The sequence below is a fragment of the Chelonia mydas genome, chromosome 5, assembly GCF_015237465.2.
Source record: "Chelonia mydas isolate rCheMyd1 chromosome 5, rCheMyd1.pri.v2, whole genome shotgun sequence".
In the NCBI taxonomy this organism is placed as follows: domain Eukaryota; kingdom Metazoa; phylum Chordata; order Testudines; family Cheloniidae; genus Chelonia; species Chelonia mydas.
The window spans coordinates 10,400,774-10,427,596 of record NC_051245.2 but is presented as its reverse complement, the minus strand read 5'-3'; the positions used below and the strand labels follow the sequence as shown (position 1 = coordinate 10,427,596).

Here is a 26,823-nt window from a genome sequence, read left to right as displayed (position 1 = left end):
TAGAAGAATGTTACTCTTTATGTGGACAAGAGGAGGCTGTGATCAATGTTTTTTTTTTCTCAGTTGCACATACAATATGTTCAGGGTGACCCCTACGTAGATGTGTACTCACTGAATATTAAGTAAATGCCCTGAAATTTCCAGAGCGGCTGCCTGGAAGCAGCTCTCTGTGGTCTGATAAAGGACCTTACTGTTTTCAGTTTTGCTGTTGTTATAGTCACTGCTATGCAGTAATAGATCTGAAGGATCATGAGCTGTCTTTAGCAGATAGTCCCAGTAAATCTCTCTCAGCTAATATACCTCTAGATGCCGGGACCCCAGATGGCTTCTTTTTGTTCACATGCTCTTTACGTGTTTCATTTGGCTTTTTTTCCTTTTTTGTTCCATGTTTCCGAGGAGAAAAAGAGATGGAACTTTGTTTTCTAGCTTTTTGTTTCCATTGTGTGAGTCCTAATTAGAGCTGGGCAGCAAAACCTAGTGTTTCCGCTTTCCAAGGATTCCTGTGAACGTTGCCACTGGCATCCGATCCCATTCTGACTCTGAACGTTAAGGCGCAATGCCTGCAGCCTCAGAATGAAATGGTGGAATGCTGCATATATCTCAGAAACCAGCCTAGGTTTCTTTGGGACTAGAGCCAGTATCAATCAATCTATCACCCCAAACTTTGGGACGTTCCAGTCTGAATTAGGAAATTTGTGTCTTAAGTCTGTTTCTAGTCCTGAGCCCTTTGTAGTAGATGTTGGACATTTCTCCATATTGCAGGTACCTACTACATATGGGGCATTTATCATACCTAAAAGCATATCTGTTGGGAGTGTAGAGTGGGAAACTGAGTCAACACATCCACCCAATTTCAGCTTTATCAATTTTGCTTTTATTTAATACAATTTCAGACAGAATTATTGTCCAGACACCACAAGTGACATGCATTTATGCCAATAAGTAATAACAGACAAGATGGAATAGCTAAATGAGCCCAAATTACCTCATTCTGGAGCACTGTGAAGTCCTTCCTTCTTCCATGATGGTTGTCACCTCCCCTGATTTCCTGGTCAGATCCTTCTGTCCCATTCTTCAGTTTCTGATCCAGTGTTTCTCCAGTTTGGAGCCCATTTTTACACGTATTCTTACACATTTCCACATTCTCCATTACCTAATTTTCCACCAATCAGCATTCAACAGATTATCTAATGAATTTTACATAAGCCGTACATTATGCATGTGCAAGCACTAATCACCTACCACCTACAATTGTCCTGCGGAATTTATAGTTTTTGTGTCATGTTGCCCTGGGTCACCCTGTTTCTAAATTCCCAGAACAAGGAAGTTTTGGTTTATCTTTCCATGTTTGTATCTCTTACTTACATCTTCCAGCCAGACAGGTTACCTATCTCGCCAACAATATCATTTAAACAAATCAGCAAATTATATCAAAGAGAAATTAACAAAAATACACTCGTGCCAGGTAAAGCTCTCTATTTCCTCAATATCCATAATTACAATTTATTAAAAACATACCTAACAAAGCTTTTTATCTTATCATTAGCAACCCTTCATTTTAATATTATAGATCAGTATGTGTTTTCATAAGTATATTTCCTCCTGCTTAATCTATTAGAAGCGGCATTTTAGAAGGTACGCTGTGGTTCTGTAATGTCAACATTTCTTATCCTCTGCAAACACTAATTTTTCAGGGGATTTTTTATTTTACTCAAAGTCCAAAACCTTTCTACTTTTGTATAGCTAAATGTTATCAATATTTTTCCTGTTACAAAATTTTAAGTGTTCTGGGTTTAGGTCTTGGTTTTTAGTTAGTTTTAATGATACCCCAACAATATTCATTCAAACACCCTCAGAAACCTAAATAGTTTTGATTATTTATTTGTATTGTTGTAACACCTAGGAGTTCTAATCATGGACCAGGGCCCCATGTGCTAGGTGCTATATAAAAACAGAATGTAGTACTCCTTTTGGATTCCTGGCAGTCTTGAGCTAACATTCTTGACCTCAGTCATCTGAAAAAGAAGCTTTTACATTGGATTGCATGTCCAACACTATATTTTATCTCCCTCTCACTGTCTATCTATCCCCTATTCATGACCATGGTGCCTTCAAACATTTCCCATCCCACACAGTTTGCTGTGGATTCATTTTTCATTTGGGTCACTTTCAGAATTTCTGGTGCCTTTGCTAGTTTCTAATTTGCTTAGTAATATATTGCCTGATAACAAGTGCAGAATGGGAGAAGACGGCCCCCAAATCAGAATACTTCAATTGGGTCCTCTTGCTCAACCCCATGACCATTAACGATGTTTATTTTTATGACTACAGAAAATCAACACCCGAGCAGAAGCTAAGTAGCACCCATCTCGGCTGACTTTCAGCAAAGAAAGAAACAAAGTAATACACCTAGAAGCAGGTGTTGAGGGAGAAAGATAGTTTTGTGTGTACCTACAGACAACACTGAGATAGAAAGTGTGCCAGGCAATATATCCTAGAACTTGGAAGGCACTGAATTGCATTTGGGGCCATTGAGCAAATTAATGAGTAAGTTACCTATCTACAAATCAATCAGGCTCCTTCAGCAGCTGTGTGTTATCAGTCTTGCTCTGCAGTACAGAGAGCTGAGCAATTAGGCAGCCCAACAAGAGGGAGAAGCTTAATTTGAGAGCAGATGCTTAAGACGGATACATAATGACTTTAAAGGGGGAACATTGCGGTTAGCTGAGAAACAGAACAGAGTGACCTGTTAGGAGAAAAGAAGCTTTTAGCTTTTATTACTGACTACGATTGACCATGGAACTCAGCTAGGGGAGTAGACTTCATGGCAGTTGGAACATCAATGAAGTTAAACAAAGGAATTCAACACTGAGATAGTAGTAGTTTGGGAATCAACTAGCTGTCCAGTGGATAGAATGCTGAGTCTCAGTAGATCCAGGTGCAATTCCCTTCTCCACCACAGACTTCCTGTGTGACGTTGAGCAAATCCATTTACAATATGCCCTTATGACTAGCCAAAAACACGTGCAACTATGCTTTATTTTCCCTAACACCATTCTAGTCTTCCCAATGCCTACACTGCATTCTGTTTATCAGACTAAGACTGGAAGTGTAGTATTGACTGCATTGAACGCAACACTACTTTTCAATTTGTGTTTTGTTGAAAAGCCAAGCTACACCAGAGATCTGTCCGGTTATGGCAAAGATAGATTCAGCGTGTGACGTCTGGGGTACCAGAAGGTTGTGGTGATCTCGTGTCTATTCCACAAGCAATCAGCAACCAGAATATATTAAACCAGGTGTTTAATATATTCTCTAATGATCCGTGAAAGGGAGTCAATAGTGAAGTGGCCAAATTTCAGATGACACAAAATTATTAAGGGTAAAGACTCAGTAGAAGAATCTAACAAAGCTAGGTGAATGGGGAGAGGTAATTCAATGCTGACAAATTTAAAATAAGAATGGAAGGAATAATCGGAACTACTCATACACACCGGGATGATATATATAGACTAATAGGTGTTACTAGACAGTATTGGAGAGTGGATACTTGAATAGATGGACTATTGGATGGATCAGCATGGTCATTCCTATTTTCCTGTATTGCTACCCTATTGTTAAAGGATATTCCTGTCTACACAAGTTCTTAACAAAAAAAAAACAAACAAGGCAAAGGCAGTGAAAGTGGGCAATTCCACTCTAGCCAAGCTCAGTTTATCACTGAGCACACATCTTTGTGTGCTTACACATCTGTGTGCGTATGATTATATACAAGGTATCTGTAGAACTTTACAAGCCCTGCAGAATTTGCTGACTGATTTCTAAGGATATACATACCTTATCTCATCATAAGTTGATTTACATCCATTGACTGTTATGGGGTGTTGGAGCCTCATGCCAGATGTCTTTCTTACTTGAATAGTCCTTATTCTTACTGGAGGTGTTACTGGAGAAAATGTGACTACTCATGACAGGATGGGGTTTAGAATCGGGCCCTATGTGTGTAAGAATCCAGGAACCAAGATGAGAGTGTAGGAGGTAATATATGCACATCAGGAGCAGGTCACCTGTTCTCCTTTTGGCACACAATGAGAGCAAAAAATGCAAACCCGCAGAGTCTGACTGACTGAGCTGAACATCCTTCTGCTCATTTGGCACCCAACTAGCAAAATAAAACACATTTTGGCTTGGGTATACAAGGGAGTAACTGATTGTTTGTAAGTGTTTGTGATTGATAGTGTGGAAGATAGAGAGGAAAGGGGGAAATTTGATGGCATCATTAGCTACTGCAGGAACAAGGCAGGTCACCTAGATTTCAGGAAATAGAACATGACTTTATGATGGCGATGAAAAGTCCATTCCAAATTTCCTTTAGGTTGTAGCCCATCCAAGTCAATTTGCCATAAAGAGGTTGCCTGCTTGCAGCAGAAGAAGCTGTCTGTTAAAAAAAAATTTATGAACCCAGATTAGCTGTTGCTAAGATAATAATTTATGGCAGTTCCAATCTGAAGTAATTAATGTGCTCCTATCTCCAGAACTATGTCCCTATAGTCAGAATGGTTAAAAAAAGGGGGGGAGGGGAGATAAAGGGAAAGATTCTGTAAATCTTGCAGGAAAAAAGAAATCACAAAAAGTATTGCTAAACTAGTACAGAATGTGTGAAGAATACAAAGGGCAACTGTGGTGTCAAGACAGCAAAGTATGTTAAACTCTCTTCAAAAAGTGTTTCCTCTTTTCTGAAATGAGAGAACAATGGAAGGAAGAATAAGTTAATAATAAAATAATTAATAATAGTCATTCTAATAGGGAGAGTTGGAATGTTTTTCCCTCCATGGAAAATTTTGAATGTTCATCAAAAATCTTGAAACCTCCCCTCCCCCACTCAAAAAAAATTCAGCTTAAAATTTTCGGTGGTGTGGCTTTTGGTTTTCCAATGAAAAAATCATCCCCTATCCCCAAGGAATGTGGATACTTTCTGTGACAACTTTTGTTTAGTTGAAAACCCAGGTTTTTGTCCAAAAAGAGTACAGAAAATTTTCAACTAACCTTAACAATATTTCTACTCTTATTTAGATTGTGATATATATATATAGGTTTAGATATTGCTACCACTAATTGGCTCATTACACCTACAAACTTTGTATGCAGACAGTCTATGTTTGAATTACTGTGAGCCATGTCCCCCGACTCTGGCCCAGTTCACACTGTCATATGTTTGTTTCACCCATCTACTGCTTTTTGTCTTAAAGTAAATCAGATCCATGCACAGAGATTCATTGAAGCCAAACACTTGGACACAGTTGAGAGCAGATCAAACCTCTGCTCAGTGCACAGTGTAGTTCACAAAAATACAATGAAAATGTTAGGATGTATAAATAATTATGAAATAATACAGAAAGCTATGGAATGCCATTGGCTCACTGTGTGATTTCAGGCGAGTAATGGAACTTCTTGTGCCTTCGTTTTCCCAGTGGATGATTGTGATCAGAATGCTCACTCATCTTTGCAAAGTACATTGAGACCTATGGATTAAAAGCACTGAATAAATGTGAATAATGCATTGCTTTTCATGTTCAGTGTGCCCTTCTTGAGGCACAAGGGCCGTGAGCATAGTGTCTGATTGTATTGCTCCAGATTTACACAGGAGGAACCCTGTTGATTACAGTGGAATTACACTGGAATCCAATTGGAGTAACACAGTAGAGTATCAGCACTTTATTTATTTACGTTGGAAGCTGAGATTCTCCTTCATGGAAGCTTATGAGTGGGTTTGTTAGCAAGAGGCTCTCACCAGCTCATCTCTGTTAGCAAGTGTTTTGGGCTCTTGCCTGATTTCTGCCTACATTTTGTTTTCAGTTACAACAGTGCCCATCTGAGGTAATTGCACTGAAGTCAGGAGACTTTGAATTTACACTGGTCCAAGTGAGAGCAGAAATTGGACCACAACATGTAGGCTGGAGAGAGTGAAGCAACAGAGCCAGGAATGGAGATGTGAGGATGACACACCTTACATAGATACAGATACAGTGTATTTTAAATAATTATTTTTAAATATTCACAATTAAACTTACATTGAGGAAATAAATCATTTTGTATTAATTTTTGCTTGAAAGATAGCAGTGGCACTGCATGCAACCTTCTCCTTCACACCTGGATAGGGTAGTTAAAATTTTGTGCAATTTCATGCACAGTGTATTATCTAGCCTACGAATTGAGGAACAACACCCAGTGGAAAGATATCCATTGATGCACTGCACATTGGATTGAATGATGAGGCCCCGATAAGGCATGGTGCTTAATCACATACTCAACTTCAAGCATGTGAGTAATTCTGTTGCCAATGGGAATACTCATTTGTTTAAAGTCAGGCATGTGTGTCAATAGTTTGCTGAATTGGGGCCTGAAAGAAGACATAATAGTGTGAGATCATGTCGTTAAAGACTGTGAGAATGCCTCCACAGCAAAACCTGTGCTCAGGCTAGCCTACCTGAGCCAGCTTGAACTCAGCTAGCACAGGTACCAATAACAGTGAAGACAGTGCAGTGTGGGTTTCAGCATAAGTCAGGAAGGGACCCTGGGTGCACATTTTACTCACTAGCCCACTCTGGAATCTGTGCTGTGCTGTTCACTACTGTTTGTTAACCACACTAGTTGGACTGAAGATAGCTCAGGTAGGCTAGTCTGAGCACAGCTTCTGCTGCGTAGACATACCCTAAATGGTAATGCGTGCACAGAAGGGGCAGAGTTAAGGTTGTGAAAGTAACATTTATTTTGGCCATTCTTCATTTGTGCATGCTTTATTGTACAGCCCTACTGTTCTTTTAATGTTTTTTGTATAAGCTAATATGATATTGTGTGTAACTGAGGAGTTCAGCATCACTAAGAAATGAGTTTAAATGCACTATTTATATTTCCTGCTACCCACAATGTAATGCCATTAAGGAAACAGTCCTGAAAATTCTCTGTCCCTGGGACTCTCATCAGTTTAAACGGGAGTTCTGATTGTAGAGGGCTTGCACCCTCAAGCCATAGGACACTGCTGACCATATGCTCGTGCTGATTAATGACACTTCTCAGGTGCATTGGAAGCACTTGTCTTCACCTCATGCCTCGCTGCACAGCCAAGGTACACCATCAATCAGCATAACCACACAGTCTGCCATTCGTTATCGTTTAATTAAACAGCACAGATAATTTCTGCAATTATTTCCAATATAAATATTGTCCGATGCCTTGGCTCTCTTTAGCCTTATCAGGGGAATATAAACAATGAGAGAGGAATGAAATATACATTTGAGCAAAACAACAAACACAGATATTAGTTAGCCCTTTAAAAATATCTTTAGCTTGACAAACCCAGGGTGAATAGAATGGTCCACCAAGCACAGTGGTTCAGGGTGAGAATACTGAAATGATTTATTAAAAAATAAATCCATTTACTTACTTCACAGGGATGTTGTGAGGCGTGATTAATTAATGTCTACCGAGGGGCTGATCCAAAATTCAGTGAAGCCAATAAATGTCTTTCCCACTAATTCCAATGGACTTTTGTTCAGGGCTTTGAGGTATCTGGATGAAAGCCTCTATGGAAGTGCATAGTACTATTCCTATTAGGCGAAATTCACACTTGGGCAGAGAGCCAGAAGAAGACCTTGGCATCAGTGGGGATTAAGTGGTACATTGGCTTTGTGCAAGCTTTCTGCATGGAGTGAATTTCACTCATTCGGTGTATTGGGAAATCGTAATAAAAATGGATGGCTCGTTTCTCCTTTCCAAAGCTCCTTATAAGCTCTAACTTTGGACTTATGGTGGGATTTTTAAAAGGACTAGGCATTGACTTAGCTCTGTTGCCATTGAAATCAATGGTAAAACACCTGCTGCCTTCAGTGGGAGGGGACAGGAGTCTGCACTGACGCCTTTTGAAAATCCCACTCTAAGGCTGCAAATTTGTTTCCTTTTCTATTTGCTGAGCACCCCTACTGCCTTGTGTTTTTCAGAGGATGCTTATAAAACTCAAGTGCGAATAGATGACGAACCAGCTTACTTGGACATTCTAGATACTGCTGGACAGGTGAGTAGTTTCTTAATGTATACTTCTGTAACAGAGATAAAAGCAAAGACCTTGACCTCCAATATATGGGTCCCAAGGATGGAGACAATCTTCACTATTCAGGCACGAAAGGAACAGTGTTGGCACAACATGTGTGAATTAGAACAAAAGAGATCAAAGGGAGCATCAGAAATATAATGTGACTCAGTTACCTGACCAGTAGAGATAGGCAACATTAGAGCAAATGATTAATACAATAAAGGTTTTTCACATACACACATGGAGAACGTGTTGTAATAAAGACATGCATAAATGTTGCTGCACATTTGATCTTAATGTTTCTGATGTCTCTAGTCAAAAATACCAGTCATTTGGTTCTCTCCCCTAAAATTCTCCTGTTCCTAGTAAGCAAAACTCTGTCATGTTTTTTAGCTAGGACAAGGCAGTAGGAAAATCTGAAAGTGCCATTTTTTTAATGATTTCTTATGTATAAATTTATTGATTTTGATATAATTGCTGTAGAGATATAAGGCAAACATAACAATTAAAAGAGGGATTTTTCTAAAATACTCAGTGTCCCCCTAACACTAGTCTCTGAAGTGGCTGGACCAACACTGAGTACTTCTGAAGTTCCCACCCTAAATGCCAAGCTTCACCAGCCACTGTGATTTCCAAGAGATGAGGTACAAAATCCTCAAAAGATGGCCCAGCAGCCCACATTTCTCATCTCACAACTTTCTGATTTGTAGTGATTCAGGGAGCATGGTCTGGTAGATGGAGCATCGTACTAAGAATCAGGACACAAATGTTCTTCTGTTGCACTGTAGAGTATGGAGAAGCCACAGCTCCGTTTCCCTGTCCATTTAAAAAAAAAGAGTATAAAACATACACAGATTTGTGGAGCCTCTTAAAAGTGTTTAGAGTTATCACTGAGTCAGAGGGCCAGATTCTCAGCTCGTATGAATCAGTGCAGCTCCGTTGACTTCATTGACTATCCTGACTTATACCAGCTGAAGATTTGACCCAAAATTTTAGCTTTGTTTTAACACATTATATGTGGTTGAGTTAGTACGTATTTTAAGAGAGCATAACTCAATGTTCACCATATCTACCGAGCTACAGTGACTGAAGCAGGCTGTTGCATCAGAATTATTATTTTAAAAGAGGTTAAAAGGAGGACATTTCTCTTTTTTTAATATTCTCTATAATAATTTATGATAGTTGTATGGGGCTTCACTCGGGGCCAGCAGGTCTAGTGGCCAAGCCATGGCTCAGCGGTCTCTCAGAGTCTTGGAATGGCTTTGCCAGGCAATCTGAAGCCTAGTGGGAGAGTTACAGTTCTTCCTGGGTTCTCCTGACTCGGGGGAGGGGAAGGGGGGGAGGGGAGAAGGGTACAGGAACCCAGGCCCTTCCTTTCCACCAGGTCCCAGCCAGTGCCCAAGGGGGAAGATGTGAAGAGAGTCTTAGTCTCCTCTAGCAGGTGCAACAGACCAGTCTCCCCCTGGACTCCTTCCTACCTCCCCTGTTCTCTCTTTAGTTTGGAGTGTGGTCCCAGCACTCAGCTTCCTTCTCAAATTGTTGCTCAAACAGTCCCAATGATTCAGACAGTCAGTTGGGGTTTCCTTGCTCACTTTTCAGTGTCCAATTGTTCTCCCTTGTCAGGGAAAAGCAAGGAAGTAAAAGGAGTCAGGATCTTGGCCTACCAGTCCGGTCTTAACCACAGTCTGGACCCTTCGACTGTTAGGGTGACCACACAGCAAGTGTGAAAAATCAGGATGGGGGTGGTGGGGTAATAGACACCTATATAATAAAAAAACCCAAATAAAAGTACTGTCCCTATCAAATCGGGACATCTGGTCACCCTATCCCCTGTGGACCCCTCAGTGTCAGAAGCTGCAACCTGGCTGCGGACGTCTCTCCTTCACTCTCCTCCCTGCTTGACTTTTGGAGTCCCCTTTTAAGCAGGTCCTCCATTTGGGACATTATCTGCAGCTGCTGAGGGGCAGGGTCTTTTTGGCCCAATACTGCTCCACAAGTCCCTTAGCTGTGGCCTAGTCAACACTATAAAATTAGGCTGGTTTAATTGTTTTGGTCAGGGATATGACAAATCCACTACCCTGAGCAGCGTCATTAAGCCAGCCTAAGTCCTTGTATAGATAGCACTAGGTCGATGGAAGAATTCTTCCATTGACTTAGCTACTACCTCTTGGGGAGGCAGATTACCTATGCCAGTGGGAGAACCCTTCCCATCAGCACAGGTAAAGTCTATGCTGAAGTGCTACAGTGGCACAGTTTTAAGTGTAGACAAGCCCTTAATATGGGGTATGTAAGCCCCATCAAAATAATATAACAATCATCTCACAGTCTTGTACAACTGAGGCCTAAAAGATAGCTTCAGCTGTTAAAGAAAGTCACTTACAGTTTAGTTTAGGATAACCACTTTAATCGGATGGAAGGAAGGGAAAACCATATGAAAAATAAGAAACAGCACTTTAGTTTAAGGTTACAGAGCAGCAGCCGTGTTTAGTCTGTATTCGCAAAAAGAAAAGGAGGACTTGTGGCACATTAGAGACTAACAAATTTATTTTAAGGTATCTTTCGGGAAAACCCCGTTTCCCTTAGCATATCATGTATGTTTCTCTCAAATGTACATTTCTACTGCCCTCCGGTATACAATGGAATTATCATAAGCTTCAATGTAATGTTTACAATGGTAGTTATCAGGTTTAATACATTTCAATAATCTTAAAAAAAGGACGGGTGGTCACCTGCCTTAGCTACTTTTTTATTGTGTTAGTTTAAAACGTTTTATCATTTAAACTTTGAACACCATATGACTCCATGAGCCTTTTGAAGTTATGTAACTTGCCTGCCATGAATTCCAGGTTTAAGAGTTTGATATAAGGGTGTCATAAATATAAAGGGAAGGATAACAACCTTTATGTATGCAGTAACATAAAATCCCTCCTGGCCAGAGGTACAGAATCACTTACTGTAAGAGGTTAATCAGTTTAATTGTTGGAACCTGACCAGAAGGACCAATGGAGAAAGAAGATACTTTCAAATCTGGGGGGGCAGAGAAGGTTTTGTTTGTGCTCTCTTTGTTTGTTCCCTCTTGGGACAGAGAGAGAGACCAAGCAGGTAAACCAGCTCCTAAAAAGATCCTGAAATGATATATCTAAATTTACAGAAATGGTAAGTAATAGCAAGGAAATGAGTTAGATTATCTTATGTTTTTAGCTTGTGAATTTCCCCTATGCTAAGAGGGAGGTTTATTCCTGTTTTTGTAACTTTGAAGTTGAGCCTAGAGGGGAATCCTCTGTGTTTTAAATCTTTTTATTACCCTGTAAAATTACCTTCATCCTGATTTTACAGAGGTGCTTCTTTTACTTTTTTCTTTATAATAAAGTTCTTCTTTTAAGAACCTGATTGATTTTCAGTGCCCTAAAAATAAAGGGTCTGGTCCGTACTTTTATTAAAGGCAATTGGTTGGTATATTATTCTCAAGCCTCCCCAGGAAAGGGGGTGAAGGGGCTTGGAGGAATATTTTGGGGAAACAGGGACTCCAAGTGGCCCTTTTCCTGAATCTTTGGCTAAATCACTCGGTGGTGGGAGCAATACCATCCAAGGACAAGGAAAGGATTTGTGCCTTGGGGAAGTTTTAACCTAAGCTGGTAGAAATAAGCTTAGGGGGTCTTTCATGCGGGTCCCCATGTCTGTACCCCAGAGTTCAGAGTGGGGAGAGAACCCTGACAAAGGGCAAGCAACTCCATATGCTGTATAGAATTAAATCAAATGCATAGAGAATATTTCCATTAAAACTGCTCCTTTGCTAGAATATACCCCTCACAAAGGGCCAGTGTGCTAGTGTAAAATTGGAGTAACTTCACTGAAGAGTTGTTTCCAGACATGCATTAGTGTAAAAGAGAGCAGAATTCGTCCCAATAAAATCTGGTGAATTATTTTTATAGAAGATAATGTCATCACAAAGGTAGAAGTAGAAAATGTGAGCTTTCTAAAATCCCATCTAAAATATCTTTAATCTTTTGCCTGTTTAGTATATACATAAATTGTAACTTTGCACTTCTGACCGAATGCTGTGATTCGTTCCCATTTAATATCTTTATGCTAGAATTGGGCCCAGACTGAAAAGTTTATATCTGGTATATATCTGAATTTGTATCAAAATCTGGGGTGTTCAGATAAGGGACTGTGGGGAGGAGAGTTTGGGGCCATTGTAAACATAGATGCCATTTGAGAAATATATTTCTGGTTCTGAACCTCAGCAACTAGTTTAAAAGAAAAACAGGTGACCAAGCCATCAAGCTAAGGTGATTTTGAATCCAGTCAATTGCTTTTTTCTTCTCCTTAAATGGAGACCATCAAACCTGAGCAAGCTCTCATCACAAAAAAAAGAGTCCAAATGTTCTGTGAATCCTAAATTCCTGCCTCTCTGCACCACTGGTCCTTCTCTGCTGTCACTCTTTCCTGCTGCTGGCAGGAGCTATACTGGATCCATGCTTCTTGTGTCATCTCCTACCACAGGTGTGTCTATGCTTTCTTCTCTACTACAGTATGTAAATATCTCCTTCTTCTGTTAATCAGTGCATTGAAGTTGCCCAGCTCCTATTCTGTTTGCATTAGAGCTGGTTGGAAAGCAAAATTTCCATCCCATGAGAAACTGTACTAGTTCTATCCTTCATTTCATCCCAAACTGGGACAAAAAGTTAAAATATGGGAAAATTTCCCAGAACGAAAAGTTCAGAATATTTTAATTTGGAAATGAGAAAACAAACAAAAAAAATGACTACTTTTTTGATTGAGTTGAAATGTCTATTCAACGTGAACAGTGTCATTTTGAACTGACATTTCAGCTTAAAATGATGTAAGAATGAAACTGGAAGTCAAAATGTCAGTTTGAAACAAAATGTAAAACATAAAAACATTTTAAAATGAAACCTTTTGCTTCGTTTCAAAATGTTGATTCTGAAAATCAAAATGTTTTCTCGAAATCATTATTTTCCTGTGGAAAACTTTGATTTTGATGGAACCACGTTTTCAGGAGAAAAATCTTTTCATTGGATGCTTTCCTAACGTCTCTAGTTTGCAGACTGTGGTTGCTTTGGAGGCTCATTCTGGTGTCTTTGGAGTTAATAGCAAAACCCCATTTGACTAAGGGAAGCAGGATGGAGCCCTTACTAGGAAGGAGGCTTGAGTTGAGTTTTTAGCCTCTTTCCTTTATTAACTATGTCCCTTGAAACTCACCCCTATGCTGCTCTCTGTCTGTTGGTTGTTCTGGGATTATACTGGTGTAAGTGAGAGGAGACTCAGGCTTTTAGTCCTTTATTTCTGCCTCAGATCTGCCGACTGATTATCAGTGACTGGCACCCTCCACCCCCTCCGCCCCAGCTGTCCCAGCCCTACACAAAGAGCTGTCACACAGAGCCTTGAAACATTTCTCATTTTCAGCCATTTTTCATTCTAAGCTCAAAACGTGTACTGTCTGCAGCCCTGTTTAAATTCCTCCCTCATGAACAGACACAGCAGTTATCTCCTTTGTTATGTTCTTCCACTGTTTGCTGACACAAGGCTTTTATTCCTCGGCTCATGATCCCAAGCTCCTTATTGAGTCCCCATAAAGGGCTTTAAAAAAAAAAAGCACCACCCAGAACCCTACGTGCAGAAAGAGAACCCTAGAAGACCCTAGACAGGCAGGCAAACTTGTTTGCACACAGAGAAGGCACTTGCACAGAAAATGGGTAAATGCACCTGACAATCAGAACTTACATATGCACAATTTTGGGACCAACTTTGCATGTCCAAATGGTGTATTTTTAAATGCAGTTGATGCAGAAGCATATTTTCCAGATTGAAAAACCTGCCTTAAAGTGCTAAGGGATATCATTTAAAGGAGAATTTCCTTTGTAGAGAGCAGTCTGTGTTTTAATTCATTTTGAGACAGGCACTTCCAATCTGACAACAACAGTACACTCTGTACTGAAATCTGTCTCCCAAATTGCTAGCAAATCACAAGACATGTTTATCCTGCCAGCCTCCAAGACTAAGATTTTTACCCCCTGCTTCAAGCTTTGAAGAGGGAACCATATTAACCCAAGAGCCCTTCAGATAAACACACTTTTCCAGACTAAACATCATAGCCTGATGACTCACCCAGATTGTTCTCTGTGATCCTTCTAGTAATTTCAAAACATGCTGCTCCATAATCCTGAATCAGTGCTAGTTGAGTTTCAGATCGGACTACTGAAGCTTGTCTAAAGGAAATTTAAAATGGAGCTTTGGCAGTAATTATATTTTAATGGGCCTTTAGAGCTTATTCTTTTGTGGAGAAAATAACTTTAATGCATATTCTCTTATATACTGTAATGTATAAATGAAATATTCTCATTTTATTTTTAAGGCACTGTATTAGTGAGCTAAACTGTGAACATTATTAACTCAATGTGCTAAGTGAATAGCATGAATTTAATTTTCTTTTTATATTTATTTGTTAGGCAAGCTGATGCCGGCATTCAGAAAAAAAAAAAATCAAACCATGATCCTGAATGCTTTGTTGAATTCCTTATCAAGGCAAACTACTCTATATTTTGACACTCAGTCTTGCAGAGAGAGACAAAATCCATCTCATCACTAAATCACTTTGTTTCAGAAGCTGCAAATTTGGGAGAAGCAGTTGAGGTTTGGGAAATTAAACAAAGATATTCTGGTAAATCGTAGATTCAGTGACAGGAATAGATCATAACAGTAGAGGGCTTCTTCTTGTTCTATTATAATCTATGGCAATGCTTTCACTGCCTTCAATGGGAGAAGGGCCTATGTTGTGTAAAGACAATTTGTCTAGCTGGAGCAGGTGTTTGGGAGCTAAAATTTCTGAGTTTATTTCCTGTCTCTGTCATCAAATGAACCACAGCATAACCAAGGGTGTCACTTTACCTTTCTACACCTGTTTACCCCTCTGTCAGATAGGTGTAATATATGGCTTTATGAAGCAGATATTGACTTATGGTGAATATCAGAGTTTATTGATGCCAGAGGTGCTGATGTCCCCACTTCCCCCCTGCAAATGTGGCTTTCAAATCATATCACCACTGGAGCACTAGATGACCCAAGGTATCATTGTGACCTGACCCATGTCTAATAGCAGCTGGTATTTCTACTACTCCCCTTTCCTAGGGATTCATATTGCAGGACAAGTCAGGTTCTGTTCGTGGTTAGAGTTCCATATTAGGGCTGGGTGAAAGTTTTCAATTTAAACTCTTTTTCTTAAATATAAAAGACTTTTTTCTAAACTAAAATTTCATGGAAAATATATATTTCATTTGAAATTATTTTTTTTCCCCAAAACACCCGAAAATTCATGGCTTTGATATATTTTGGTTTTCCAAAACAAAAAACATCAGTTTTTGCTGTTCCCCACAAAACTACAAACAAACAGAACCACCACAACAAAACCCCAGAAAATGTTCAAGAAAAAATTGAGGCAAATATTGTTTTGTTTGTTTCCAAATTTTTCAGGAAATTACTTACCATTTTCCAAACAGTTCCATAATAGTTTGTACTGGGAATGAGCTTACATCCATCACCATCCAAACTTTCCCCCTCCCCCAGCTCTTACAGCACCACATCATTATGTAGTTCTATCCCTTTTAGTGACACCTGTATCCCATTTCTGTTACCAGCATTACCCCTCTGATGAGAGGTGGATGAACTGGGAGGTTGCATCTCAGTGGAGGAGAAATCAGTGACATGGAGTCTGGGTATATGCTAAATACAATTTACTTTATTTTCACACATATACCAGATGTGGCCACAACAGCATACAGGCAATCTCATATTTCAGAAGACTCATTCCAGACACCAATATCTGATGCTCAGGAACCAACTCTGCACTGACAACTGATTCCAGCATGAGAAAATCTTCTTGCTACTCGCAACAGCGTCCTCAAAACAGAACCTCCAGACTCAAACTCACAATAATGCAAACATTTTTTCCCAGAGCAAAAACGTGTGTACACACTAAAATCACGTTTAACAGTGCTGCCATAACAGAAGAACTACTTGACCGTGTGTATGACCTTTGGCAGAAAGTGGGGTTGTGAGCACCTTGCAGGCTTTGGATCAATGGGAGTATAAAAGTGTTTTGGTGCAAGGCAACCATGGCTCAGAAAATGTTAGCTGTGTCTCATGCTGCACTATATCCGCTGGGTTGGCTGATGGGGGCTCCAAAGTAGGTTCCAAGGGAAAGAGGGGGCCATTCAAGCAAGAAGGTGTTGAGGTGCCAGTGATGAGTTACTTACAGTGGCACTGGAACCATTTGTATAGTGGAGGTTCTGAGAGTCAATGAACCAAACTGTAAACCCTGAATATGATAGAAACCACTTCAAGCCAGGGGGTGCAGCAGCCCCTAGTTCCAGCACCTATGGGTACCTATTCATGTCTTATCTGAACTCCCCAAACCTTTTGAATCTGCCAGATTGCACTGGGAATCTCACACGAAAAGGCTTGCTAAGGAGATTCTCGGTATTTTCCATTTCATGAGCATGAGAAACAAAAGAGCAGAAGCTGTCTTTCAGGATACAGTATCCCAAGCAGAACCAGGAAGAGAGCTGCAAGCAAATGAAATTAAAAAACATCAGCAAATGTTTCAGCTTGAGTTTCCGTTGTGTATTCATGCTGGTGAGTATTTTAATTGATTCAACCCACTTCAGCCATTTTTTTCTGGTGCTGGGAAATCCTGACTTGGCTGATGCTACTGTTGAGTATGAAAACCATTCCAAAGGGGAAAGGAAGGGCAAAAGAGGAATTATTTCAAGAAAATTATTAATGCAATATGGGATCCTTATTACACCAGATCTAGTTCAGATTTGTATTTCTCTTGCTTCCTCCAGCTCCGATAGATTTTCTCTCCTGCTTTTGTTAGGGAGTGATAGCTAATGAGAATATATTGTTGCCACAGCAGTTTTATGTAATTACCAGAACAGTGTGAGGATTCAAAACAAACTTTGCTCAGCAGGTGCTTCTCTTGAAAGAACAAAAGCTCATCTGCAGATATACTGACTGTACCTATACAGGAATTTAGGTCTGTTTATCATGCTGATCTCTTTTATCTTCAGCCTCTTAGCTACAAATTGGTGTCTGACCCCTATTTTAAGGCAGGAGGAGAAAAGGAAAACTGCATGAGATTTTTTTTCCTGGCATGTCCCCCAGATTTTTCTGACAGAGGCAAGGATTTGTCACTAGGTTTGATGGCCCTCAGCATCATTCATTATCTTTTGGGACTACTGATCCTAGAATTCATATGCTCCCCCAGTGCCATAGTTCTGAGCCTCATCTTTATCCCCATAACAACCCTAGAACTATTATGCCCATTTCACAGATGAGCAGCTGAACCACAGAGAGACTAAGGGCTAGGTGCACAAAAGGACTTAAATGGTGCAAAACTGAACATCATAACACCTAGCTTGTAGACACCTAGAAAATCACAAGAGCAACACTGAAATTCACAAAGCCTGGGTTAGGTGCCTAGGATCCGTACACAATGAATGTTAAAAGGAAGACTTAGCATCATAGAATACCAGGGTTGGAAGGGACCTCAGGAGGTCATCTAGTCCAACCGCCTGCTCAAAGCAGGGCCAATCCCCAATTTTGGCCCCAGATCCCTAAATGTCCCCCTCAAGGATTGAACTCACAACCCTGCGTTTAGCAGGCCAATGCTCAAACCACTGAGCTATCCCTCCCCCCTTGGTTTGTACAATGTGATCCACACAAAAAACCACGCTAGGTGGTGAGCCTCCTAAGCTACCTGATGGGAGATGCTGATGGCAGGACAATGTCCTAAGCCCCACTACCTCATGGAAATAGGTGCCTAATTTCAGGCTGGAGGGAGGCTCCTGTCTCTGCTAGCAATCCACAGCCTGGGGTCTCTCACTGGGAGTCAGGAGAGTTAGGCACTGAAGGCATTTCTTGTGAGAATACATTAGGCAGGATGTCTCACTGCACACAAAACAGGCAGAGGAGGAGAGGGTGCTGCCACCCACCTCATAGCTTTTTGCCCAGTGGCTAGAGCACACAGCTGGGATATGGGACACCCAGGTTCATTTCCCACCTCAGCCTGGGAGGGAGAAAGTATTTGAATGGGGGTCTCACACACCTTACAGGAGGAGAGTATTCTAACCACTAATTTGTGTGATATTCTGATGAAGAACTCCCTGCATCTCTCCTGTTGAAGCAATTCCACTGCATATAAATAATTAAAGAATTATTGGAGCATACTGGACCCTGGGTCTCCCATCTCCGTATCCTAAACACCAGGCTACAGAGTCATTCATACTTGTTCTCTCTTGCCCAATGACTCTTTAAATTATTTATCCAGGGGAAGAGTTTCAATAGAGGAGATTGAGGGACCCCCCCATCAGAATATCCCACAGCTCAGCAGTTAAAGCATGTGCTTGAGAGGTAGGAGACCCCAATTTATACCCTTCTCTCCCTCAGGCTTAAGTTTCCCACACTTAAGGTGAGTGCTCTAACCATTAGATTGGAATTTGCAGGGTAGGTAGCAGCACCTCCTCTTCTGGCCAAATTTGGAACGGGACCTGCTCCAGTAGGTGGTCTCTGAGCATGCTTCGCAGATTGGACTCCACATTGAGAAAGGTGGACGAATACCTTTCCTTCCCCAGTTTGTGCATCCCTCTGGGCTTAGACAGGTGTCTGAACACTTAGGGTGAGGCAGCAGTGCACATGTCCAGAGGCAGAAACTTGGGCTCCAAGGGAACTTTTACTCTGGAAATTTGGCATCGGCCAAGCAGGGTTCTGTGGATTGCAGTGGGGCCTAAATCAGGGGTTATGGTGCCTAAATGCCAGAGTTAGTCACATAAGTACTTTTGTGAATCCCACCCTAAGTGACTTTCCCAGTGTTACACAGGACGTCAGGGGCAGAGCAAGGAATTCAACCCTAGTCTTGTGAATTGCAAGCTAGCACCCTAACCACGAGACCACCCTTTCTCTAGTTCTTGCTAATATTATTTTTCTGCATCCTTAAGTTCCTTTATGTACACTATGCCTGCCCTACACGATTTCACTGGACCACCTATATGCATCAATCACCTCTCAATATCAGTATATATCTTCGGGTGATGAGGCTCGATTGCCATCATTCCCTATAAGAAAGGTTCTCAACTAGACGACTCCATAATTTGTGCTCCACTTTTTAGAATGCAGCAATAGGTTTGTTCAATGGTTGGATTATTTTATAATTACCCTGTGGTTTACATGGGCTGTTTAAAAGGATTGAATTGACTTTAAACTAGCACTGTTGCTTTTCAAAGCTTTAATATTGCAGGACTTCTCCTTCATTCTTGTCCTTTTGGATATCTCCACTCACACACTCCTATCTTCTAGGGGTCCACTGTCACAGCTCAGGATGGCAAAGGTTTTTAATTGGTTGGACCAACTCTACTCATCTTTTAACTTTAATATCCAGTCATGGTCAGAAATGAGACCATGTAAAAATGGCCATGTCCTAACAACAGAATATAGGATCTGCATCCCCTCTTACTTACACCAGTGTGACTCCATTGATCTCAGTGAAACTATTCCTGACTTACACCAGTGCCCAGACCTCATGGTTATGTGCATGGCACAAACCACTGAGTGGAGGGATGAACAAAAGAAGATTAAACCCATACATAGCTAGATAGGTAGTTTAGATGAGAGGAGATTCAGCCTTCATTGTCTGTTCCCTGTGGGCCTAATTAGTGCAAGATGAAATCAGATAAGAATACTTGTGGCACCTTAGAGACTAACCAATTTATTTGAGCATGAGCTTTCTTGAGCTACAGCTCACTTCATCGGATGCATACTGTGGAAACATGTAAATATGTTTCCACAGTATGCATCCGATGAAGTGAGCTGTAGCTCATGAAAGCTCATGCTCAAATAAATTGGTTAGTCTCTAAGGTGCCACAAGTACTCCTTTTCTTCTTGCGAATACAGACTAACACGGCTGTTACTCTGAAACCTGTCAGAAAAGAATGGTAGTATTGGACACCTACTTTGCACTGGTGTAAATGATTACATATGGTGTAAGGGCAATGGGACAATCATGCCATTTGTGTCATAGAATCATACCAGACTTTAATGCTGTGATCAACACAAAATCAACACAACTAAAGAAGAGCTATTTCTGTTTCTTTATATTGAAAGTTTTATTCACAATTCAGAACTATTATGATTTCTAGAACAGGTGTCCAAGCCTCAGCAAAATGCTTAGCTAAATTTCAGTGGCTGGAATTTCACTATGTGTGATGATGACATGCTGTAAGAGACAAAGAAAAGCCCAGCTTGATATTCAAATCCCAGGTTAGGTTTGCAGCTTGGGGGTGGGAGGGGAGCTACCATCTCTTGGGATTTGTAAGGTAAGCAAACTGGATGTGGAAGTCACCACAAGGCAGTAAATATGCAAGCCCAGAATGTCATTCTGAGTCACTTATCAGAACATCAATGTGTCGATTCCATGGCCTCCTGTTTTACCTTTGCTGAGCCACACTGGGAAAAATTGTAAGTCTGTGTTCCTTGTGTGAGCTGACATGGTCTTGTTCTAATCCCTGGTGAGCCTTTCCCTGCCAGCTGCAGGCATTACCACTACACTTCTGTTATTCTGCTGTTTACTAAAATATATTTACTGAGCAATTAATTCCTTCCCTTTACCACTTAGGATGCATTTTTTTAAATAAAAGATGAAAATCTGTTTTTTTCTTGCCTGAATACAAATTAGGAGGGGGGAAGTGTTTTATGGCATGCAATAAATGAAATGCACCTTGGTGTTTAGAGATAGTTAACAATGAAGTTTGCTTCAGTGAATGCATTTAAGAGAAAATTATAAAAGTGTTTATTCCCACAGAAGAAGCCATGAGCATTAACATGAAAGAAAAAGACAGTTCGCTGAGCTAGGGACTGTTGCTTCAAGGTGTTTTATTGCTAGTGTGGAGAATTGATTTAATGCTTCCAGCCTTGTTTTGGGGTGAATGGAAAGCCTGTGTTGACTCCCAGATGAGAGAGGGTATATTTTCATTATTGAGTATGACAGGGAGGTGTGCCACTTTAAGAAAAGTTTGATTAATACAGCTACACTTGCAGCATAGGTGCAGCAAATTGGTGAATGCCTAGTCACCTGAGGCCAGGAACCAGAGTGGAAACAGGAACCCTGGTGCAGAGAAGCTAGTTCTGGAATGGCGATCTGAACGCTAGAGCTGGTTAGTTAGTAGCCTCTTTAGTACACAGAAGGGCTGCTGTCATGCTGTTTTGCAATTTCTGTTATTTTTTGTAGGGCTTTGTTCTGCTTCTTTGCTCTGTTGTGGGAAGGATCCTTGTTATTTTTTCATCCTTACTGATTGGGAGCACAATTGTTTTATAAGCCAGCCTGGCTGTGCAGTCTCCCTGACACTGAGCAACACTAAGAAAAATATTTGTGAAATAAAATGGTTTTCTATTGGCCACTGGGGCAGCACAACCAGAAAAACGAGGTGAATCAAGATGTAAGTAAAGGCACCATTGTTTGAAAATGGAACCTGTACTAATGGTTAGTGGGGCTTACTTCAGCAGGGTTTCTGTGGCTGGAAACACTAAAAGTGTGTGGGGCGGGAAGAGGTGGTGGTAATTGGAAAGTAAGGATGATCCTGGGCTAGAAAGCTGAAACGTAGATTCTGATCCATATCCGTAACTTCCCAAGTTGAAGGGTATTTGGATCTGGTGTTCCAGTTCAGGCGTATATCTAGTGCAGGCACATGTGGTCAAAAGAGACCATGGATCTTTGCTTCTACCATGCCTGCCCCTACTATATCCCCCCAAAACCCATAGCCCTAGCCCTACCTTGGTTTAGATAGAAAAGAGTCTAATCAAGGTCACAAGATGTAATAAGTGAGAACAGGTTTGGACTCTACATAATGTCTCAGAATTTATTTTTCTCTTTGATTAAGCTGTTACTAATGCCCTGATGCTGTGGTAATGGACATGGTATAAAACCCTCTAGAGAGAGAACCCAAACCCCAATGTCTCTGGATTCATTCTGTCCAAATATTGATGGAAGCTTTCCTTTAAAGGCTTTTGAAGTTAGAAAAGGTACTTTTCAGGTACTTATGGATACCCAGTCTGCATAGCCAGGATGAGGGACAAGTGCCCTATACTGAGGGGAAAACAAGAACTCATGTCCCTGCACTGCTGCCCATTTCTAGACCCAAACATGACCCAATCCTTTATAGAAGTCTAAAGCGCTACTGGGTTCTAGCTGGGATGAGAAGGCCAGGAAAACAGTGGGAAGAATGATGTATCAGAAACCTCAAGAAGGAGCTTATTTGCCTGAGATTTGTAGCCTTTTTTTGTGCAGACTCAGGAGATTAGGATGTAATGTGGGTATTTATCCAATTAGAAGCTGAGCTTCCAGCACTTAGAGGTTCACCTGTTATTTATCAGGATCTGAAATAAGGCAACTTGCTTCTTATTTCAATTGCCTCTGAAGTTAATCATTAGGTGAAATTCTACAGCCAGTGTTATACAGGGGACAGAGGGTCATAATGGTCCCTTCTGCCTTTAAAACCTCATTTATACTAAGGCACATTTACTCTGCTTTGGCATTACATTTACCCCCATTCCAAGTCCTCTTTTCTCTGTGTGTGTGCGTATGTATAGTGGAACTTTTTTAATTTCAGCACTTAGGTCAGCTCCATTAACTCTGCTCTTCATGGTCTGGAGGAAAAATACATGTTTTTTGTATTATGCATATATCATTTGAAAAGTTAGAGGGTCTCTGCTTCAATAGCTCTATTAATTTTCTTCTTTGAGAGCAGGAAACCTGCTCAATGGAATGTGTGCGAGAGAGAGAAATCTACCCCATGGACTGCAAGGGATGGTTTTAGCTGAACTTGCCTGTTACATTCCAAACCACGGGAGTTCATTTCTGCTATTACTTACCCCAGTTTTTTATTGCTTTAGCCTCATTGAGTTAAGAGAATCATACCACAGACGTTACAAAATGTCATCTGAACTAAATTCAGATTTAAAATACTTTGTTGGGAACAGAGATTATCTTTCGTGATAACTTTGTGCTGTACAATGTTAACCTTTGCAATGCATTCTTTGCCCCCACCACAAATTAACGATAGCAAGGAGCACAATGCTCTTTATAATGGGAAAAGATGAGGAAAGATTCCTTCCTGTAATTCTATGGAGAGAGGGAGACTGATCACCAATCAATGGACTGATTATAATAATAATCCACCTCCACTGCAGACCCAGGCACTGATTCTGATTTACAGTAAGACCCATTCACATTGTTTTGGCACCCTGCCAAAGCAGTGTAAAGGAGCCTTTAAACAGGTGTAATTTTACTGCCAGAGCAATGAAAAGGAGCCTTAGTGTAAATCCGTATCAGGCCCCCAGTGTTTAAGCCATAGCTACTGTTCTTGTTCTGCTCTATATCTGCACTTTTATCAAATTCTCACTTTCCCTTTCAGCTGAGTGGCAGATGGTTTGGTTTGTTTCAGATGGCCTGGTATCCTGCTGCAAACTCCTTTCATTCTCCTTCCCTGTACAGCAGATTTTGTTCCTGATCTTCTGAAAGTTAGCTTTGGTGGGAGGAGAAAGCAGGAGGAGAAGGGTGAAGTGATGGGGCTTTAATGTTGCTCAGTGCTCTTGCAGCTTTGCTTACACTGGTGACTGGTGGCAGATTGATGTGCATTAATCAGTGCAGATGGCACCTGGGTGTAAATGTGCCAGTGCAGATTCCAGGATTGCCACCTTGACTCTTGTAATGGAAAAAGTCTGGCTGCAATTTCAGCTGGAGACAGAACCTTTTCAGACTTTCGCACCAAAGCTGCTATGTGCCAGTTCTTTTGCTGAGTGCTGAAAAAGTGAAATGCACCTGATTTACCTCGGGATGGTGCAATGCCTTCCCCACCATTAGAATTGTGTAGGGGGAAAGCTGTGGAAGGAAGCAGCCATGTAACAAAAGGTTTACATGTCAGCCCTGCACAGACCAACATGGAAGCCTGTGGTGGGGTGGGATCCCTGGGAACTGTCAGATTCAGCCGTGGGATTTGAATCCAGATCTACTAGGTCCCAGGTGAATGCCCTAATCAGCAGACTATAGCGTCAAACTCACTATCTCTGTTTGGCTTAATAAATATTTAAATAATTATACAAAGTAGAACAGTTTTATAGGAGAGAGTGAAAGCAACCCACCGCAGAATACCCTACAACCTGGTGGTTATAGTGCTCACCTGGCAGGTGGGACGCTTGAATTTAAGTCCCTGCTCCAGAGCTGGGACTCAAGCCTGCGTCCCTGACAAGTGCCATAACTACTGGAAAACACACTTTTGTTTTGGGTTGACCAAAACTGTTGCCTACAAACTATTTGCCTGGGGAAAAACATTCCCTAGCTATTGCCTGGTAGGCCTCATTTGTGAAAAGTTCCACACCTCAAGTAACTAATTTGGGCCACTTGCCCCTAGTTTAACTGAACCTGTAACTATTTACACTAACCACCATCTATTTAAATCCTGCCTCCTCTGGGAGATGGTCTAGTGGTCCACTTCCTTGTATATCTCCGGCCCGGAGATATTCCATGGAGACTAGTCTCTGTGAAAGGATGGAACAGGAGAAGTTGGGTCTCATTATAAGAGGGAAGAGGTGTTCGAGAAGCACTTGAGAATTGTACCATCAAGTCCTATTGACTTTAGTGGTGTGGCATGTAGAATAATGATCTTAAAATGCATTTTCTGGTAAAAGTTCACCTTCACCAAATTAATAAAATTCTCACAGAAACTTAAGAAAATGTCAGCTTTTGCAAAAGCAAATCTGTAAAGTGAATTTTAAATCAGTACTTTTGCACAGGTGTCTTCACAGTGCAGGGTCAGTTTTTGATTTTCCCCCCTCCCATTTGTCATTTGAAGGGTTTTTTTTGTTCTTCCTGTATCCTTCTTGTTCACTTTATCCTTGATTGTTCATTGTCGTAGACAGACAATGCACTGGCTCTTTCTGCAAAATCCCCCTGTGGTGGTTTTTTATATATATATATAAATTTTAAAATTTCTTAATAAGAGTGACTCCTGTGGTAATCATGCAGACAGCTTTGGTTAAGAACATCTGTTAGCAGATTCCAAGTTCTAAAGTCAAGCAGAAAACAAGACAAGCAGATATAGAAAGGGGCATTTTTCAGATTAAATTGGGCTCCCTAAGGAGGTTCTGATCTCTTCCAAGACAGGTACAAGCCAAGATCAGACATAAAAATGTATTGAGTGCGGTGCTTGAAACTGTGATGCCTTTGCTTTCTATGTGTAGCACCTTTAAATTTCTAAGAGCTCCACTTCAGTGGAAGCAGTCATTTTGTCCTCAGAGTTGCTGCAGTATGTAATAAAGGAGCAAAACATTCTGTACTGTCTTGGCGATTGCTTTTGATCTGTCTTCTCCTATTTAACTCCTGATAGTGTGGTCTATTGGGGAGAGCCCTGGACTGAGACTAAGGAGTCCTTGGTGCCATTTGTTTGCTGGGTAACAGTGGGAAGTCACTTCCCCTCATTCTGACTTGGTTTCTCAATAGCAGGAACCCCCAGGGATCTGTACTGGGACATATGCTGTTCAACAGATTCATAAATGATCTGGGAAAAGGGGTAAACAGTAAGGTGGCAAAACTGGCAGATGATACAAAAGTATACAAGATAGTTAAGTCCAAAGCAGACTGCAAAGAATTACAAGGGATCTCACAAAACTGGGTGACTGGACAACAAAATGGCAGATTAAATTCAGTGTTAAGTGCAAGGTAGAGCACATTGCAAAACATAATCCCAACTATGCATAGAAAAGGATGGGGTATAAATTAGCTGTTACCTCTCAAGAAAGAAATCTTGGAGTCATGGATCATTCTCTAAAAACATCTGCAACATGCAGCAGCAACGAAAAAGCTAATAATCTTAGGAACCATTAGGAAAGAAATAACAGTAAATATTATAATGCAATCAGAACTGCAAGCAGTATTCATATTGCCTCTCTATAAATCCATGGTATACCCACACCTTGAATACTGCTTGTAGTTCTGGTTGCCAGATCTCAAAAAAGATATTAGAATTGGAAAAGGTATAGAGAAGGGCAACAAATTTGAGATGTATGGAAGAGCTTCCATATGAGGAAAGATTAAAAAGACTGGAAGTGTTCAGTTTGGGTAAAATATATGAATGATGAAGGATATGATAAAGGTCTATAAAATCATGAATGGTGTGAAGAAAGCAAATAAGGAAGTGTTATTTACCCCTTCACATAAATATAAGAACTAGGGGTTACCGATGAAATTATTAGGCAGCAGGTTTAAAACAAACAAAAGGAAGCACTGCTTCACACAACCTGCATGGAACTTATTGCCAGGGGATGTTCTGAAGTCCAGAAGTATAACTGGGTTCAAAAGAGAACTAGATAAGTTCGTAGAGGGAAGGTCCATCAATGGCTATTGTCCAAGATGGTCATGGACACAACCCCATGCTCTGGGTGTCCCTAAACTTCTGACAGCCAGATGCTGGGACTGGATGACAGGGAGTGGATCACTTAATTGTCCTGTTCTGTTCATTCCCTCTGAAGCATCTGGCATTGGTCACTATCAGAAGACAGGATACTGGGCTAGATGATCTGACCCAGTATGGCGATTCTTTATGTCCTTATTTGCATCAGGAAAGTTCCATGTGCCTTTTCAGAGGAGACAGTTTTGAGATGCCCCA

General features: G+C 40.8%; 1 protein-coding gene across 1 annotated transcript in view; it reads left to right on the top strand.

Moving 5' to 3' along the window:
• The window catches only part of RIT2 (Ras like without CAAX 2), a 253,241-nt gene that overhangs the window by 97,221 nt on the left and 129,197 nt on the right, over positions 1 to 26,823 (top strand). Inside the window, exon 3 of the mRNA XM_007060445.3 lies at positions 7,998 to 8,071. Within this exon, the coding sequence (XP_007060507.3) occupies positions 7,998 to 8,071 (74 nt within the window). The remainder of the gene's footprint in view (positions 1 to 7,997; positions 8,072 to 26,823) is intronic.